Raw genomic sequence first — 17355 nt, 5'->3', positions numbered from 1 at the left:
AGGCTTCTTATTAAAGAACACAGGTAATTATAGAATGCTGTACTGTATTTAGACAGGTGTGAGACTGTATTAAGCACTTTGTTTGTGAAATATGTTTGTGTAGTTGTAAGGGGTCAAAATAAGCACAGGCCAGGGCTCGGTCTCCAGCTACGAAGGGCTAAAATCGCTTTGGGAAACCCGGCCATTGTTTGTTTCTTTTTTTATGTTCACACTTGCTCACGCTCAGAGGAATTTCTTTCTCTTTGCGTTACTTACTTAATTTATAGTGTGTAACACAACCCCTGTGAGCCAGTTGTGGCTGTCACAGGAGCAGATGTTTTGGCTGTCAGACAGCCCCTATGAGCCAGATGTCTGGGCTCATTGATGTAATATGGGACATCTCTTCCTGGCAGTGAGCCACTTGGCTCCTACAGTACAGTACCTCCTGACATGTATTGAGAGGATAGCCCCTTGAGATGCAGCATGTCCTATACACATAGGTAAAACTAATTACATTCAATAACAAGTAAAATAGGGATGTTGTGTATGTCCAAGTGGTTATGGTGATGTATATAGGGTTCCAGAGAAATATTTCATATATGACAGTTAGAGTGAACACATTTAAAACAGAATGGGTACCAGTGACGTTGCCATCTTGACTTATAGGCTGCGGACTATAGCCTAACTCACGGCTCATAATGTCTCACAGCTTTGATTGGTTGACTTGCCCGGGGGTTGCGGAGCGTTGTGTGTCGCTCAAGGAGATGCGAAATTGGTTTCGCCATTAGTGAGCTGACATCCATCCATTCATCTTCAGCCGCTTATCCGGAATCGGGTCGCAGGGGTAACAGTTCCAACTGAGACCTCCAGATTTCCTTATCCCGAGCAACTTCCTCCACTCCCTCAGGGAGTATACCATGGCGTTCCCAAGCCAGTTTGGAGATATAATCCCTCCATCTGTCTTTGGTCTTGGGGTCTCCTCCCAGTGGGACGGGCATCGAGGACCTTCCTAGGAAGGCGCTCGGGGGGCATCCGTACTAGATGCCTGAACCACCTAAGCTGACTCCTTTCCAAGTGTAGGAGCAGCGGTTCTACTCCAAGTCTCTATGTACCAGGTATAAATACTGATGTACCGGGTATAAATGCTGATGTACCGGGTATAAATGCTGATGTACCGGGTATAAATGCTGATGTACCGGGTATAAATGCTGTACCGGGTATAAATGCTGATGTACCGGGTATAAATGCTGATGTACCGGGTATAAATGCTGATGTACCGGGTATAAATGCTGATGTACCGGGTATAAATGCTGATGTGCCGATGTACCGGGTATAAATGCTGATGTACCGGGTATAAATGCTGATGTACCGGGTATAAATGCTGATGTACCGGGTATAAATGCCAAGACCTCTGAGCCACGAGTCACACTGTGCCATGGCCAGTGGTGTAAAGTAACTAAGTTGAGTTAGTCAGATGATTTAAGTTTATGCTACATGAGGTGTATGGAGTAATGTTATGCTAATCTTTTGCCCTTTTTCAATTTCTGAAGGCCAGTCCGCTAGGGTCCTTGTTAAAGAAATCTTTTACACTCTTCTTTGGTAAATATAAAGAGATGTGTTCTGGAAGGTTTGTCGTGTATGTCTTTAATTAACAGCATTGGCATTGGAAAATTGCCACATAAGGACAAAACAGTTGTTATCTAAAGATACACCGTGCTTCATTGGGTTGGAATAACAGTGTTGTTGCTCCACTCCAGCCTATTTAATGCCAGACGCCCCCTACCTGTGATTGAGATTCATATCAGGTAATTGAGGAGGTGTCGACATCATTTCAAGCATAATTTTACCATTATGTGAGCAAGACCTTGTTGAAAAGCCAGTCAGTTCTGGAAAACACATTATCAGGAGATATACAAGTAAAAGAGAACTTTTGAATGTATTTATATAGTTTGTTTGCTTTTCTTGAGTTCCTCCCTCAGACCTGACTTTATTTCTGTCTCTCTTTGAGCCACGGACCATATCGTTGCTCTCAGGCAGAAACCTTGTATCTCCGTATTTTTCGTAAATGAACGCATTACTTCGTCATACAGTTATCTTGTGTCATGCAAAATCTACAAGCTCGTAGATCTGCTATTACTGCTGCTTTTGAAAGACAGTGAAAGAGGAAGTGTGTCTTTGTGTCTGATAATGTGACCGATGAGAAGTATTAACAAGAGCTTGTGACTAAATAACAACTCTCCTTCGATCCGTTGCCTGAAAAGTAACAGTTTCGGACATATGAGGTTCCCACCCGACGACGATGAGAGTGGATTTTTGTCCTGGGGTTTTTAGCGAGGGTTCTGTCAGCATCCCCGAGTTAGCTGCATGAACTGAGTGAACGGGTGGGGTTGTAGGGGTTGATATGTTTCCGATCTATACTGCCAATGTCGATCTCCCCGGGGAGTCTTCCAGCGGTAATCAGACTTCAAACCCCCAGGCAGGAGCCTTCTCTATCTTGTCTTGTCTGTCAGTCAAAGCCGATGACCCTGGGCGTGGCACTGTGAAAAAAGGGCTTTGTTTCTGCATGCCGAGAGCAGCCCTTCAACCTTTCACTGCACGCACCGAGCTCTTGTGATGTTCCAGCCAACGCTGGAAGCTTAAAGCATGGAGGCTTCCCCCCTCTCTCTATCTGGCTCTGATGTACCGTCTGTAGTGCCTACGTGTTCTGTCTGTGAAAAGCCACTGGCCTGGAACAGATGTTGTGGCTTCCCACTTTGGATTGACATTTTCCTCCCTGGCAAGGCGTGAGCTCCATCACCGCAGGCTGCCAGGTGTGCATGGGGCTTTAGATTTATATAACACTGGTTCCCAAACAGTGGGTCGGGAGTCGGGACCCATCAGCTGTGGGTCACATGTTTTATGGGTTACGAACTTAGTGAATTTCAAAACAAAAAAATATATAAGAATGCAACATTTCTCATGAATTAAAAACAAATTCAATGATTTTTCAAGCTAATAAAAAAACGAATAATTACATTAAAAAACGAATGCTTAAGAAGTAGTGACAATAGCCGATCTACAAGCTAATAACGCATCGCTTCGTGTCACGTTATGAGCTTGTAGATTTGCTATTTTCACTAGTTTGGGTCCCAGGCAAATGTCTAATTTCTCTTTTGGGTCTTGAGATAAAAAGGTTTGGGAACCACTGTGCTAGAATATATTCGGATGGAAAAAAAGTTTGCAGGGCACTTTTTTTTCTTCTTCTCCCCTTTATTTTGTAGGGCAGCTTTTGTAAAAGCAGCCGATATGAAATGGGCCTCGGTGAACGGCAGGTTATCCACAGGGGGTGGGAGGAATCGAAAACATGCTCAGCACCCCTGACTCTTTCTTGAATGCCTTTGGTGGTGGTGTTTTTTTTTTTTTTTTTTTTTCTTCTGACCAGGAATTGTGTGCAGGTACGCTTGTCGCTGGGCTTTCTTAAGCGGCTGATAAAAGGACTGAATACATTGCTGATCATCACAGGTTCCCTATTGCTTTATGGACATAAATGTTAGGAGACTTCTGTGTCCTTGTATAACATCATGTGTAGTACATCATATAGACAGTGCCACTGATCCATCCAGTCCAATCCTTTGGGCAAGTCATATATATTTAAAAATGTTATTGACTGATTACTCCGTTAGTCAGAAATGTAAACAGCGCATGGTACAGTAAAGCTGGTTGCACACTGCTGCGTTTTTCGTTTGCGAAATGCGTTTTTCAGGGCAAGGAGAGAGAGAGAGATAGAGAGAGCAAGGGACCGAGTGGTGCGCGAAACGGGCGGCAGTGTGCAAACGTGACTGACATAACGTGAGGTTGATTTTTTTATTCACACGCTCCGAAATTCACCCCGATATTCGGCCCGAAAAACACAGCAGTGTGCAACCAGCTTAAGGCAGCTAAATAAGGATAACACAAAAAATATCCTGGGCTGGGGACGTACGTGTTTCCATTATGGTCACATGTATTCAATTCATCAACATAGCATACAAAGTCATATCACACTATTATGTACAAAAGAGATGGGGCAATTAGGTGCATACGTAATCTTGTCTATACATTGGCTACGTACAGTACAGTATGTACTAATGTAGCCTACAGTATACAGTGAGTAGATAGACAATATTGTGCATGTACAGTGTATGTATGTACATGGATTCCAGACTAATGAATGTGATATCTTAGGGCGACCTTTAGGAAGAGTCGATATTTGGCACAAACGTCCACTTGGACTCAAGGAATGAGGTGGTTGAAAGGTCAAGACAAAGATTAATTAAAAGAAAGATGTACAGTAGGCCTATGGCAGAACCATACAGTATGCTTCTCCTTTTCCTTCTTTTTTTGATGGAGGGAGGGGGGAGGTACTTAATGAAAGAGGCAGAGACACCAGGGGAGGTCTGCTGGTTAAAAAGAATGCCACGTCTGTCCCGTCAGCACAGATAACGAGCATTCCTCTGTAGTGAGAAGGATTTGAGAAGGAGGAAGAGGGCTAATATATCCCGAAGTCATACTGTAACACGACGGGGGGTTGAAGGGTGTGGGCGAGAGTATAAGACAAAGACCCAGGCTGGAAGATCAGCCCGATTGATCTCTCCATCTCTGCCGTGTGTGTGCAAGACTGCAAGTGCGTGCGCCCTGGGTCAATTCAAAGGCCCCGAGATGAGACGGTGTATTCCCCTGGCGGTGACTCTGAGCTGTCAGGTTTTAATGAACACTATACTGGCAGCCATCCATCTCTTCGACCCTATTAGCTGTATGATCCGTCTCTACTAGACGCTGTCATGTTAGTGCTACGTTTTTTTTTCTTTCCTGTGTGCAAATCAGAAAAAAGGTGCTGCTCCCCCTACCCTGCCATGCTGTCGAGTATGGGGAAGAGACGGTACCAGCGTTGTAGTTTGAAGCTTCGTGACATCTGGCTATTAGGGCTGGAGCAGGCAGTGACATCTCATGTTTAATTAAAAAAAAGAAAAAAAGACGTTGTGGAAGTTGCAGGCATACAGTATTTCTCGGCTTCCCTCACTACCTGTGTGTTGACACTGCATGAATATTTGTTTGGTCATATCTGTCACTTCCCCGCTGGCCCTGCTATGCTACCAGTCCTCTAACCAGCCGTGTTAACCCTGGTGTCCCTATCTTGGGCATGTCATTATAGGTATTTCACTTTTTTTTTTTATCCCACGATTTTTGTAACATTTTTTTTTTCACTTGCCTAAGCTGTAAACCTGGGCGCTACCTTCCCTCTGCCAACCTGGGGAGGGCCCCGAACTGATCTCATGCTTCCTTCAGTGCATGAGGAGTGAGCAGGCCGCTTCTTATCACCTGACAGGCAGGAGCTTCCCCGGTTGGACGTAGCACGTGGAAGGAACACGTTATTCCAACCAGTTCCAGTTGCCATTGTGAACTTGTAGAGATCGGCTATTTTCTGCACACATCAGTGTCAAAGTGGTTAAAGTAAAAAATAAAAAATAAAAAGGCCTATAATTATGTTTTTTCACACTTTTAGAGCAAGTCCTCATTAAGCAGTCTTAATGAGGATGAGATGCCAAAGAAAAATTTCAAAAGTTTTAATTACTTCCGGTAAACGCAACTTTGTGATGATATAAACTGTACTGTATAAATATAAATTAATCTTGATTTAATTCCCATAGCTTGCGTTACTGCACGCACCTGATTTTAATTAAGGAAATACTCTTGGGCTGCTTCGTTTGGTTCTTGACTGACAGCCACTCGCAGTATACTTTACATTAAAAGGTAGAGGAAGTGATTTTCTTTGGTTAAAATAAGTGTAAAATAGCTCTATAATATTCTGGTAGCTCTCATTGCTATAGAGTGCTTGTTCAGTAACAGGAGTCTCTCCAGCACTTTAGAAAATGCATTCACAGATCGTGATACATCATGGCAACCCATCTTTAACAGTTCTGTTGAATAGTCTAATTTCAAAAAAATAAATGCATGCACCCGAATGTGACAACACAATTATGTTATCACTGAGTTGTCTGAGACGAAGAAGGTATAATATTCTTAAGAATGTTATTGGGCTACAACATAAAAGACGGAGTGTGTGAATCACGCAGGGTCATTAGGTTTTGCATCACAGAACATAATCCTGCCTACACAATGAAATGAATCACAAAAGAAAAAAAATCCAAAAGCATAAATACCAACAATCTGTTACCTCTACTTAAAAGGCTCACAATAAGCCAAATATGCATTAATACATTATAATTGCCCTTAAATATTTTTGTTATTTTAGAAATAGTTCATCTTTACTGGACCACACATGCATCATGTCACATGAGCAACCTGCGACAGGTGTTGCCCCCCTTCAGTACAAGATTAACTATATTTAAAATAAAATACTTGAGGGCGGCGTTTAAACATTTTAGATGTAGTTATAAAGGGCAATTATAATGTATTAAGGCATAATTTGGCTTATTAGCCATGCAGGGATCCTTTTGACTCATTATTTTATACTTTAGATATTGAAAAATAGTAGATCTACAAGCTCACAGCACGGCACCGAGTGCAGAGCTGCAAGCTTGTAGATCTGCTATTTTTGATGGAAAAAAGCAAATCTTTAAATATATATATATTTTGAACATTTGTAACTCAAATATTTGCTTCTGGATGGTCCCTGGAACAACATTGTCCACGGCCAAATACATAAAATTTTGGTCTTAATGGGTTAAAACCCTGCATAGTTGACCGGACCCCCCATGGCTCTATGACTGTAATCCGAGTTCCCAGAAGTTCTCGCCTTCCTTTTTTCCCTCTACACCAAATCCCTTTGCCGAGAATAGCCTGTCTGTTAAGCACGTAACAATTGCAACACGGTTTAATGATAAATACTTTGCCTATTGAGTGCATAGAAGCGCAGAGGACGATATCTTTAGTGAAGGCTGCTGTGAATGGAAGAAAAGCTACAAAAGTAACCTTGAATCAGCTATAGGAGTTCTTTTCATTGTATTTGCCCTGGACAGTGATTAGATGTATTGTGATGGAAGTCATCAGTCTCTTTTTCTCGTTTCCTTTCAATTGTCCTTTCGCATGCGTGAAAGGACAACACGCACGCACGCACGCACGCACGCACGCACGCACGCACGCACGCACGCAGGCACGCAGGCACGCAGGCACGCACGCACGCACGCACGCACGCAAGCACGCACGCACGCACACACATGCGGCCCGGGGCGCATGTGTCTGTCAGGCTTGCATTGTAGCCGCCAGCCTGACACCATGTTGCGGGTTCGAATCCCGTTCCCGACGATCTTTGCTGCGTGTCACTCCCGATCTCTCTCCCCATTTCCTGTCAGTCTACTGTCCTATCAATATGAAAATAGCACATCTACAAGCTCACGGTCAGCTATTTTCTTTCTTTTTTTTTGCCTCTTTTATATTATTTATTTGGCTGATGATTTTATAGTGGTGGTTTATAATGGTTTATAATGGTTTTTACTTTTGATGCTACTTTTGATGCTTTCTATGCTGTACCTGCAGGCAGCATTGTCCAAACTCTCCCTCTCTGCCCTCTCTGTGTAGAAATCCATGCCGTACACCACATCTCCAGTATTGACTTGATTATGTTTTTGACTTGCTCAGTGTGGTATCAAGCACCGCCGACCTCAAGGCACGTGCATACCTAGACATCAAAGAGGACTTGAGCCCCCGCCTTTTTATCCGTCTGTAAAGAAGTGCCCTCTCCAGACCATGAATGTAGTTTTTACTATGATGAAATAATGCAAATGCCCACTTTCCATGCCATACCTGAAGGCAGCATTTAAGAGAATTGCCTTGTCCAAACTCTCCCTCTTTCCCCTCTCTATGTAGAAATCCATACCGTACACCACATCCCCAGTATTGACTTGATTATGTTCTTGACTTGTTTAGTTTAGTGTGGTGTCAAGCACTGAAAATAGCCAAGCTCACAGGTGAGCTTGAAGGTCTGCTATTTTCAATATTTTCACCAAAAGGCCATTTTAGAAATGTCAACCCCTGCCTCTCTTAACATTCTCTGCATGTCCCTGGTACTAGTGTTGTAGTACTCGAGTCAATGATTTGTCTCGAGTCAGGAGTCAGGACTCAAGTCCAAATTTTCATTGACTCTGTCTTTTCTCAGGCTTGGACTAATGGACTCAGGACTCTTCCCCCACTGAGTCCACTCGAGTCAAGAGTCAAGAAAATGCAATGAAATAATTGTATTCCCCCATTCGCATTAACCCCATAGCCTTTAGTCCTCCTTTAAAAAACGTCAACAGACTGTGGAGCTCTTAGGTGGTCTGGGAGTGAGTTCCACAGCAGTGGGGCGGCTGCGTAGAAAGCCCTGTCTCCCATAGTGCGGAGCTTGGTAGGACTTTCCTTTAGACGGTTGGTGTTTCCAGAGCGGAGGCTGCGTGTTGAGGGCTGTGGTACCAGATACAACACTATATCTGGTACCACTGAACTAAAGCCCCAACGTCTCTCTGCTTCCCGCCACGCAGTGGGAGACCCAGCAGCTGACCAGCCTGGAGGAGAGAGGACGCCTCCTCCTCTCCCTGCAGTTCCTGCCTCCCCTGGAGCAGGAGGAGACGCCCGGCAGCGAGGGGGAGGCCCCGGGAGCAGGGGGAGGAGCAGGAGGAGAGGGAGAAGGAGAGGAGGCGGCCCGCCGCAGCCGAGGGGGGCTGTGTGTAGGGGTGCGCCGCTGTGCCCACCTGGCGGCCATGGACGTCAACGGCTTCTCTGACCCTTATGTCAAGCTGTAAGTGGTTTTTGGTTTGTTTGTTTGTTTGGGGAGTGGGGGGCGCATGTGCTACCTGTATGCTACTTTAATCCATCCATTGTAGAAACTGCTTGTAGTACTACTATTTGTTGTTGTGTTGTGACTTTTTCAACTCTTTTCGACACTTTCTATATATTTTTGTAACTTAAAGCTATACTGTGTAAGATTCTCAACTAGTGGTCAGTAGCCATATAGCAAACCGCGGTCGCGTTCGCGTCTTTCGCCCGTTTTTCGTACCTTCACACCCCCGCGTCTGCCTCCACAACGCCGAGAGCTATCTTTAGAGGGGTCCCTGGTTCCTGTGCGTTCAGGCATTCCGGAGAAACGGACTATTTCACCCTGCCTGGTAGGCGAGAATTACCTTTTGAGTAAAGAGACACACGGGCGACTACAAATATGGCGACCCCACTTCAAGATGCGCTGCATTGGCCGGTAGTGTACCATGTGTGCATGATCGGCGATGTGATTGGGCAACGTATACACAACGTATACAGATGATGCAGATTACGTAATCATGGCGCGAAATTCTCCCCCCCTCACGGCTCATAGAAAACATATAAAGAGAAGGCTTCAGAAGCTGAAAATAACGGAGTGGGTGTTCTAAAACTTTAGCGATTTAACAGTTAGGACAATTTTAAGATTTGTTTTATAAAAAAAGTTACATAGTAAAACTTTAAATTCTGTATTGTTGTTTCTTCTTGTTTGTTTTTGTCGTCCTTTTTTCATACTTTCATACTTTCCTGTAACTTGTAACCTTAACTGCGGTGCTGCCTCTGGGCGACTTAATTTCCCCCTTGGGATGATAAAGGTATCTATCTATCTATCTATCTATCTGTCTATCTGTCTATCTGTCTATCTGTCTATCTATCTATCTATCTTAAAGCTTAATTACAATGTTTACCGGTAAAAAGTAGGAATAGGAATTAATACTGGCATTGATTTAAAACCGTTCCTTTTCTATTATCATTTTAAAACCATTTGATTTGACTTGGAGTAAAGCCTATACGATGTTATACCTTTCCATCCGGGAAAGCAAACGTTTGTTTGTTTGTTTGTTTGTTTGTTTGTTTGTTTGTTTGTTTGTTTGATTGATTGATTGATTGATTGATTGATTGATTGATTGATTGATTGATTGATTGAATATGTTATTTAGTAGTTTGCAAAACAACACATACAAGTACAGCTCTACAAGAGTATGGTAAAAAAAATAATAAGGGACGGTTTTGTATTGCAAAGGACGGTTGGCAACCCTTAGTTGTGCTAAGTAAGTGTAATTAAATGTAATTTGATTGACTGAACAAACATGATTAAACATTCCAGGGACCATCTGTTTTCCTGTAAGATGGGAAAGACCGCAAAGAATATGTCAGCTAACACAACTGCTAGTTTGGCAGACTCTAAATGAAGCAGAGACGATATTGACTAGAAGCCACCGTCTGACAGTGGAAAAAATAGCAATAACAATAATTAGCAAAGTTATTCATGAGTCAATTTTAATTTATTAGGCAATGACAGCGTCTGAAATATCGCGTCCCCCCCTCCCTCTGGCAGTGTGAGCTGTCTGATACAAAGAAAAGATTTTGTGCCATTTTTTGGGGGGTGTAATGTTGTTGACAATAAGCCGTTAGCTTCTTAATTTCCTTCCCGTCTCAACAACCTGTCAGCAAATCTGACAGATAAGAGGGTAAGAATGGATCAGAACGCCCCCCCCGACTTGAAACATCTTTCTTCCTTATTGCCGGGTGGCTGTGGGGGTGATGAGGAGAGGAAGCAACAGCACACACAAGTAGGAGTGCCAACGCTTGCGTTCGTTCGTTATCATTACCACACGCGGAAACAACTGGGGGGAAAACCAATTACTTCACCGTTGGCAAAGCGACACAGGCCGCGCGCAACCTCTCCCGTTCTCTTTCGAACTAATCAAAGCCGGGTTGCTCATTGTGCGTGTGTGTGCGTGCGTATGCGTGCAGTCCGTGCACTTTTATTCATACCGGTGTATATACTGTAACTTGTGAGAGACAAATGTCCCCACAAGTTGGCTATATTTTGAGAACTAGACATACTGTAATTCTCCCGGTCATTAGAAGAGAAGTGGTTATTTTATGGTTAATGGATGAAGCATTTTAGGTCAGAGTTAGGGGTTCTGGTTAGGTTTAGTCACGGACCCCTGTTGAAGACCTCTGGTTTAGGCATTTAGAGGTCAGGTTTAGCATGCATCGATCTACAAACTCTCATTGCGTCACGTATGCGTTGGGAGCTTGTAGAGCTGTTTGCTGTAATCTCTTAAGAACAGACTTCTAAGGCTCAAATGAAAAGGAACAAAACAGTGAGGGCGCTGCCAGATTGTGACGATGGCTAGCCAGATTGTCTCTGCTGTAACTGTAGAAAAATATTAACATCATATCGTCGTTGTCGGGTGGAAACCTTGTATGTCCAAAACCGTTTGTTTTGTATTCATCATTTTAAAAATGATTTAAACCAGTGAAAACAGCCGATCTACAAGCACACAACGCCTCGCGGTGCGAGCTGTTTTCACTACTTTTGTGCGACGGCCTTGTATGATGAAGCAGGGCTTTGCTTTGCGAAAAAACTTACACATTTGAAACTTGGAGATACGAGGTTTCTGCCCGACAGTGACGATATACTGTACAGTGTTGGATAGGGGTGGGCAATATAATCGGTATGGCAATACATCGCAATAGTTTATTTGCCAATACTGTATCGATACTTCAGGCCGTAGTATTGCGATACTTTGAGGAAAATAAAATATGTTCCCATGAATAGGAACCAATGGTAGAAGTCCGGTCCTGACACTCCGCTGCCTTTAGATGTCACTGTACTATAGTAGCTACTTCCCCTTCCCACGGTTCAGTAAGTGAGGTCTCTCGAGAAAATGGCTGCGAACGACGAAAACAACAACATTAGAGCAGCGCCTTCAGCTTTTAAAGCTGATATATAGCAATAGTATCGCAATAGTATCGTATCGCTAGATTCACAATATATCGTGATACTATTGCATTGTGACCTAAGTATCGTGATATGCATCGTGAGATTCTTGCCGATATCCACCCCTAGTGTTGAATTACTAAGGGGTCGCGCGCCCCCGACGCCCCATATCTTTTCTGAGCAGGCGTTGCGCCTCTCACGCAAACGGACCTGCATTGATGCCAAAACCCCCCAAGTTCACACCTTGCCAACGCTTTAGTGTCACAACTAATAATAATCTTTATTGTCCCCAAGGGGAAATTTGTCTTTACAAGACTGTTCAACACGAAAAAACAACGCAAAACCATATAACACAAAACATCACAAGACAGATCATCAGGTCCCCACTATTAACAGAAAACCATCCTATAGCGACTGGGGCGCTTGCTTAGCAGATTGTTTAGTGCAGCGTTGGCTGAGGGGACAAAACTCCTGCTAAACCGTACCTTGTGCCACGTCAAGGTTCTGTACTGTATCTATGCCCCGATGGCAAGAGGTCGAAGTAGCGATACAGAGGATGATCAAAGTCATTTGTTATTGAGAGTGCTAAGCGTGTGATGGCCTTATCGTTCATCTCAGCAAGTGTGGGTGTATCAACAAAGAAACAAGCCTATATGCATATCAATAGACCTGTATAGTAGGTGTTGAGCGACGTGCGTGTGATGTCTCTAGATAAGCGACCCCCCCCCCCCCCCCCCCCAAACATTGAATCACCAATGCACCACTCCTATATGCCTAAAAGTGGTCAAATAAAACAGGACTGTGAACGAAAAGACATGAAGCTAATTAAATATACAATTAAAAGTTTGTAGATATTGACCGTAGTATCAGTTTATATGCTTGATACGCACACATATCCTGCTTGGTGTGCATGAATGTTTGAGTATGCATGCACGGCCTGCTATGCAGATGCATGCACACTTGATCCTCACACTTTGGGAGGTACAAATCAAATTTTCATCAGAACCAGTGTGGGTTGCACCCTCAAAGACAATCTAAAACCCCCAGTGAGTTATTAGTGTGAGGAACAGGAATGGCTATAGCCTATCTGGATCAATACGACTGTTAATTGCCTTTCAAAGTGTACTAAAGGTACGACAGTTAATCAAACTGATTTTAGTCCGTGAACTTTTCACACCAAATTGTTGCTGAAAGCTTATCTCAATTATTTGATTAATCAAAAAAGGAATATATATATATATATATATATATATATATATATAATGTAATATAATCGCTAAGAAAATAATTGATGGTTGCTGCCCTAATATGTACCACATTAGCTGGTACATGTATAACGGAGGTGATCCGAACCTCCCCACCCGGCTTTGAACCCGGGTCTCCCGCATGAAAGTCCAATATCTTAACCATTATTTCAAAGGGATATCCCTATGGAACAAGGGCAGATACTAGACATTTGAGGCCTCAGGCTGGGGCTGCGACTCTCTCCGCCACACTCACCCCCTTTTGACCTCCTCCTACGGGGAAGCCCGGATCCGGGTCACGGCACCAATGTAACGGAGGTGATCCGAACCTCCCCACCCGGCTTTGAACCCGGGTCTACCGCGTGTAAGTCCAATATCTTAACCATTAGCTTCAAAGGGATATCCCTATGGAACGAGGGCAGATACTAGACTTTTGAGGCTTCGGCTGGGGCTGCGACTCTCTCCGCCACACATTCTGAAAGATTAATTCGTTCATTTCAGTGTGGTGTTTGAATTCAGTTTCGTTTTAATTAGTTTGACGAGGGCATGAGCAATTTTAGTTTTATCAACTGACGTGTTTTTATTTAGTTTTAGCTAGTTTTATGTATTAGTATTACTAAGCCTATTCAGTGCCGGTCTGCTCGGGGGCCATGCACGAGAACAATGCAAGCCAGGAATTATGGCCATCATAAGATGAGCTCCTCTCTCCCATACAGTACTCCCATACTGTACCTTGTGTTCTCATCCACTTCTCTTTGAATGTGATAAAGATGCATTCCATCTCATCCATTCCATTCTATAACCATTCTTTCATATAAAATGCCACTGTCAGTTGTATTGGCACAAACGTTACGCGAAGCTCAGCCAATCAGTTAAGCCGATGGGTTGGGGTTGGCCAATCAGAGACTTACTCTGGCTAAGCTGGACAAGCGTGACGTGGCACTCCTCCGGACCTCCGCCAAACCAACGATTTGGGTTGACCAATCGAGGAAGCCGATGCATACGATCTCCTGAACATGGAGAATTGCTGCGTTCTCCTCAGACAGATATTTGTGTTTTCTTTTTTTCTTTTTTTTTTTCGCTTTTCGCTGAAACCGTTGGTTCGTCTGATGGGACACACCTCGGGCTCATGGCTTATGTGCAGCATACTGTACAGTATAAATGTATATTGGGCATCTGTACAAAACTAAAGTTACAATTTAAGTACATTTAAGCCCTTTTTAATACCTTTAAAATACTATAAAATGTTGTGCGTGAGCTTGTAGTTCGGCTATTTTCACAATGTTTACTGTATCTGTGGAACCGAGTCAAGCTCAATGTAATGCCTCAACTCCTACAATTAATTCCAAGTGCTTGTCAGGGTGCGAGGTTCCCCAGTTCAAATATATTATGATGATTGTTTTGGAGGGTCACGGCCTGGACGGTTTGGGAACCCTTGCACCAACATGAAGTAGGAAAGGATTATGTGTGGGTTTGTGATACTGAACAGATCAAACTGATGGATCTTTTTCCCACCACTCTCTCCTTTCCCCGTTTGTTCTACTCTGCTTCCTCCACCAGCTACCTGAAACCCGACCTACAGAAGAAATCCAAGCACAAAACGGCAGTGATTAAAAAGACCCTTAACCCTGAATTCAATGAGGTAGGACCCCTCCCCCCAGCTGACTAGTCTAAGTTGTCACAGTGTGTGGGTGTGTCTGTCTGTCTGTCTTTTCTCCTTCTTTTCTCTCTGCTTTTGTTTTAACCTCCTTTTTGTCCTCTGCACTGCATCTTGTTGGAAGACGGCCTAAGCAGACTGCATTCTTGCGTGCTTGTATAAATTATGACATTTGGTTCAATTCATTTCAATGAGCCTCGTCGGATACCATGGAAACTGGGTTGGCACGTATACTGCCAATAAAGACAACAGCAATGAACACTTAATCCTCAGTGTGCTGTTTAAGATCAGCATAACACCATTTATAGTTAAGCTTTTTGGAATGGAGAACAACAGCGTATAGTGAAAAGTATTGTTTATTCAATTAAAATATCCAATCATTTACAATAGGCTATAATATAATATAGCACAACCATAGAGTATATATAAAATAGAGAGCGGACGAGCCCCGCCCCCACTATCATTTCAATGCAAGTGCTCAGTGGCGTTTTGAAGCAACGGCTACGTGCTAGCATGTAGCTAATCCAGGTGCATTCTGGGGAATGGCTCCACTACGCAGTGGAGCCAAACGTCACGAATGACGTCACGAACGACGTCGACGTCCATTGAACCCTATTGTAGACCCCAGCGCCGCGCTCTTATGCTTGTGCATGTATGTTTCACCCCGCCTGAAATTCCAGCTTTGGCCAGTAGGGCGGCTGCTTCAATATTTACAAGCCGTTCTGGGGGCTTGAGCACAACCCATAACATATAATAGTAATGTAATAAAAACCACGCCTAGTGAAGTGAGCGATCCTATTTAAGTTTGGCCAATGTGACGGCTGGGCTACACCAAGCCGTTTTGCGCGTGTTAGTGCGTATGCGTGCGTATGCGGGTCGTGTGCGCTATGCGCGTTTTGGATAGATCCAATGTATATCAATTCAGCCGGCTACACCAGGCGTACGGATAGCGCGAACCACGGATACGCATTCCCTAAAAATAGGATCGGTTCTAAGCACACGTATGCGTTTTGTACACAGACTATCTGGTCTTCCTCACATATACTCCCTCCTTGGTGTAGCCTGGAGCGTTTACGCATACGCGAGCGTCTTCACGGACAGTACGCGCGTATGCGCACATTTTTTGGTGTAGTCCGGCCGTGACCCTGGGCGTACAGCAAACCTTGGGTGCTTTGTGCAAATATGTAGGCCAGATGTAGGCAAGCTTGAAGCTTGGCCAATGTGACCCTGGCCTGGGCGTACAACAAACTCTGGACAAACGGACAAAGCCAGATGTTGGAGCTTAGCGCCTTCCACGAGCACTGCTCAAAACTAGTGAAAATAGCTGATCTGTAAGCTGTTGTTAGCTTGTAGATTTTATTTTTTTATTTTTTTATTTTTTACTGCTTGTTTTGCTTGGGGGGGAAATGACCACTTTTCAATAAAGTAGTATTAAAAAGAAACTCTACTTTTGTAATTTGTTGGTTGTAGGCTAGTCATTCTCCGTGTGTCCACTTTGCAGGAGTTCTTCTATGACATGCCCCTGTCAGAGCTGACCAACAAGACTCTGGAGGTGACGGTATGGGACTATGACATAGGACGATCCAACGACTTCATTGGTGAGAACGCAGACTGTTTCCTTCTCTTGAAGTCATCATTTTGTAGCCTCGTAAACTAGACTCTCCTTTCAGAATCAGAAGACAGAAGGAGTCTAGTTTACTAGGCTAATCATTTTGTCCTTGGTATACTAGTGTTGCCAACGACCTGAACTGAGGTCCCTTATTTCTAAGAGGGACGTCCATAAAAAAGTAAATAAAAATTGCACTGTATTTCAATTATGTACAGTTTTTGTATGTTATATTAACCACTTGAACCCCAGCAGGGGTTGTTTTTTTTTTTTGTTTTTTTTGTGGGGGGGGGGGGGGGGGGTGTCTAGTGGGTTGGGACCCATTTGTGGGTCACGGACCAATCTTTATGGGTCACGACTCGAGTAAAAGTTTATACATGAAAAATATTTTTTTTATGAATCTATTACCAAGTTGTGAACCAAGATGTATCGCCAAAATAAAAGCCTGGGTTCCCGAGGCTAACCAAGATGTGAACCAACAAAGTGTGTCCCTCATCAGATCAATAAGGAACACGTCTTTTAGTTCCCCAAATAAGCGACGATTCCGTAATTCCAAGGCACGGTTGGCAACCCTATTGGTGCATGTGATTAAGGGCTGCAACATAATCAAATTGTTATTTTATCAGGTGGCCTGTGTCTGAGCTGTCACTCGCAGGGAGACGCCCTCCGCCATTGGACGGACTGCCTGAAGAACAAGGGCCAGAGGGTGGAGCGCTGGCACATCCTGACCAATGAGCTGCCCCGAACCTTCTGCCACGATTAACCCCCTGTGTGCCACCTGAACAAACTTCTCGTCAGCTGCACTGGGCCAGCTCGATGAATAACAAGTGACAGGGAATATATCATAAATAACACAGTTCTAATGTTTACTATGGGATGGATTCATGTGAAGTCAGTAAGAGGGTACCTGAGAGGCAGTGGTGGAAAAAGTACTCACATATTTTACTTAAAGGGATATTTCACTTTCAAAATCGTCTAATCAGGCTCTTGGGAACACCCTGAACAGTTTTTGAATTTCTTCATTCAGTATTTAGATATTTGATCATTCATTTCCCCATTCCAGGACCTTCCTATACAAACCCATTATAACTTCAAACTTTAATCATGATAAATTCAATGAAAACAACCATCTTTTTTTCTAGTGACTCCT

General features: G+C 43.6%; 1 protein-coding gene across 1 annotated transcript in view; it reads left to right on the top strand.

Moving 5' to 3' along the window:
• LOC308282686 (double C2-like domain-containing protein alpha) overlaps positions 1–16968 on the top strand; it is a gene marked incomplete at both ends in the record, with an annotated part of 83850 nt that extends 66882 nt beyond the window's left edge. The window contains 4 exons of the mRNA XM_080723076.1: positions 8475–8731; positions 14503–14584; positions 16101–16197; positions 16832–16968. Of these exons, the coding sequence (XP_080579202.1) occupies positions 8475–8731; positions 14503–14584; positions 16101–16197; positions 16832–16968 (573 nt within the window). The remainder of the gene's footprint in view (positions 1–8474; positions 8732–14502; positions 14585–16100; positions 16198–16831) is intronic.
• Positions 16969–17355: the final 387 nt, after the last annotated feature.

The sequence above is a fragment of the Nannobrachium achirus genome (genome assembly GCF_963921795.1).
Source record: "Nannobrachium achirus genome assembly, chromosome: 4".
Lineage (NCBI taxonomy): Eukaryota > Metazoa > Chordata > Actinopteri > Myctophiformes > Myctophidae > Nannobrachium > Nannobrachium achirus.
This window is presented reverse-complemented; position numbering and strand designations above follow the sequence as displayed.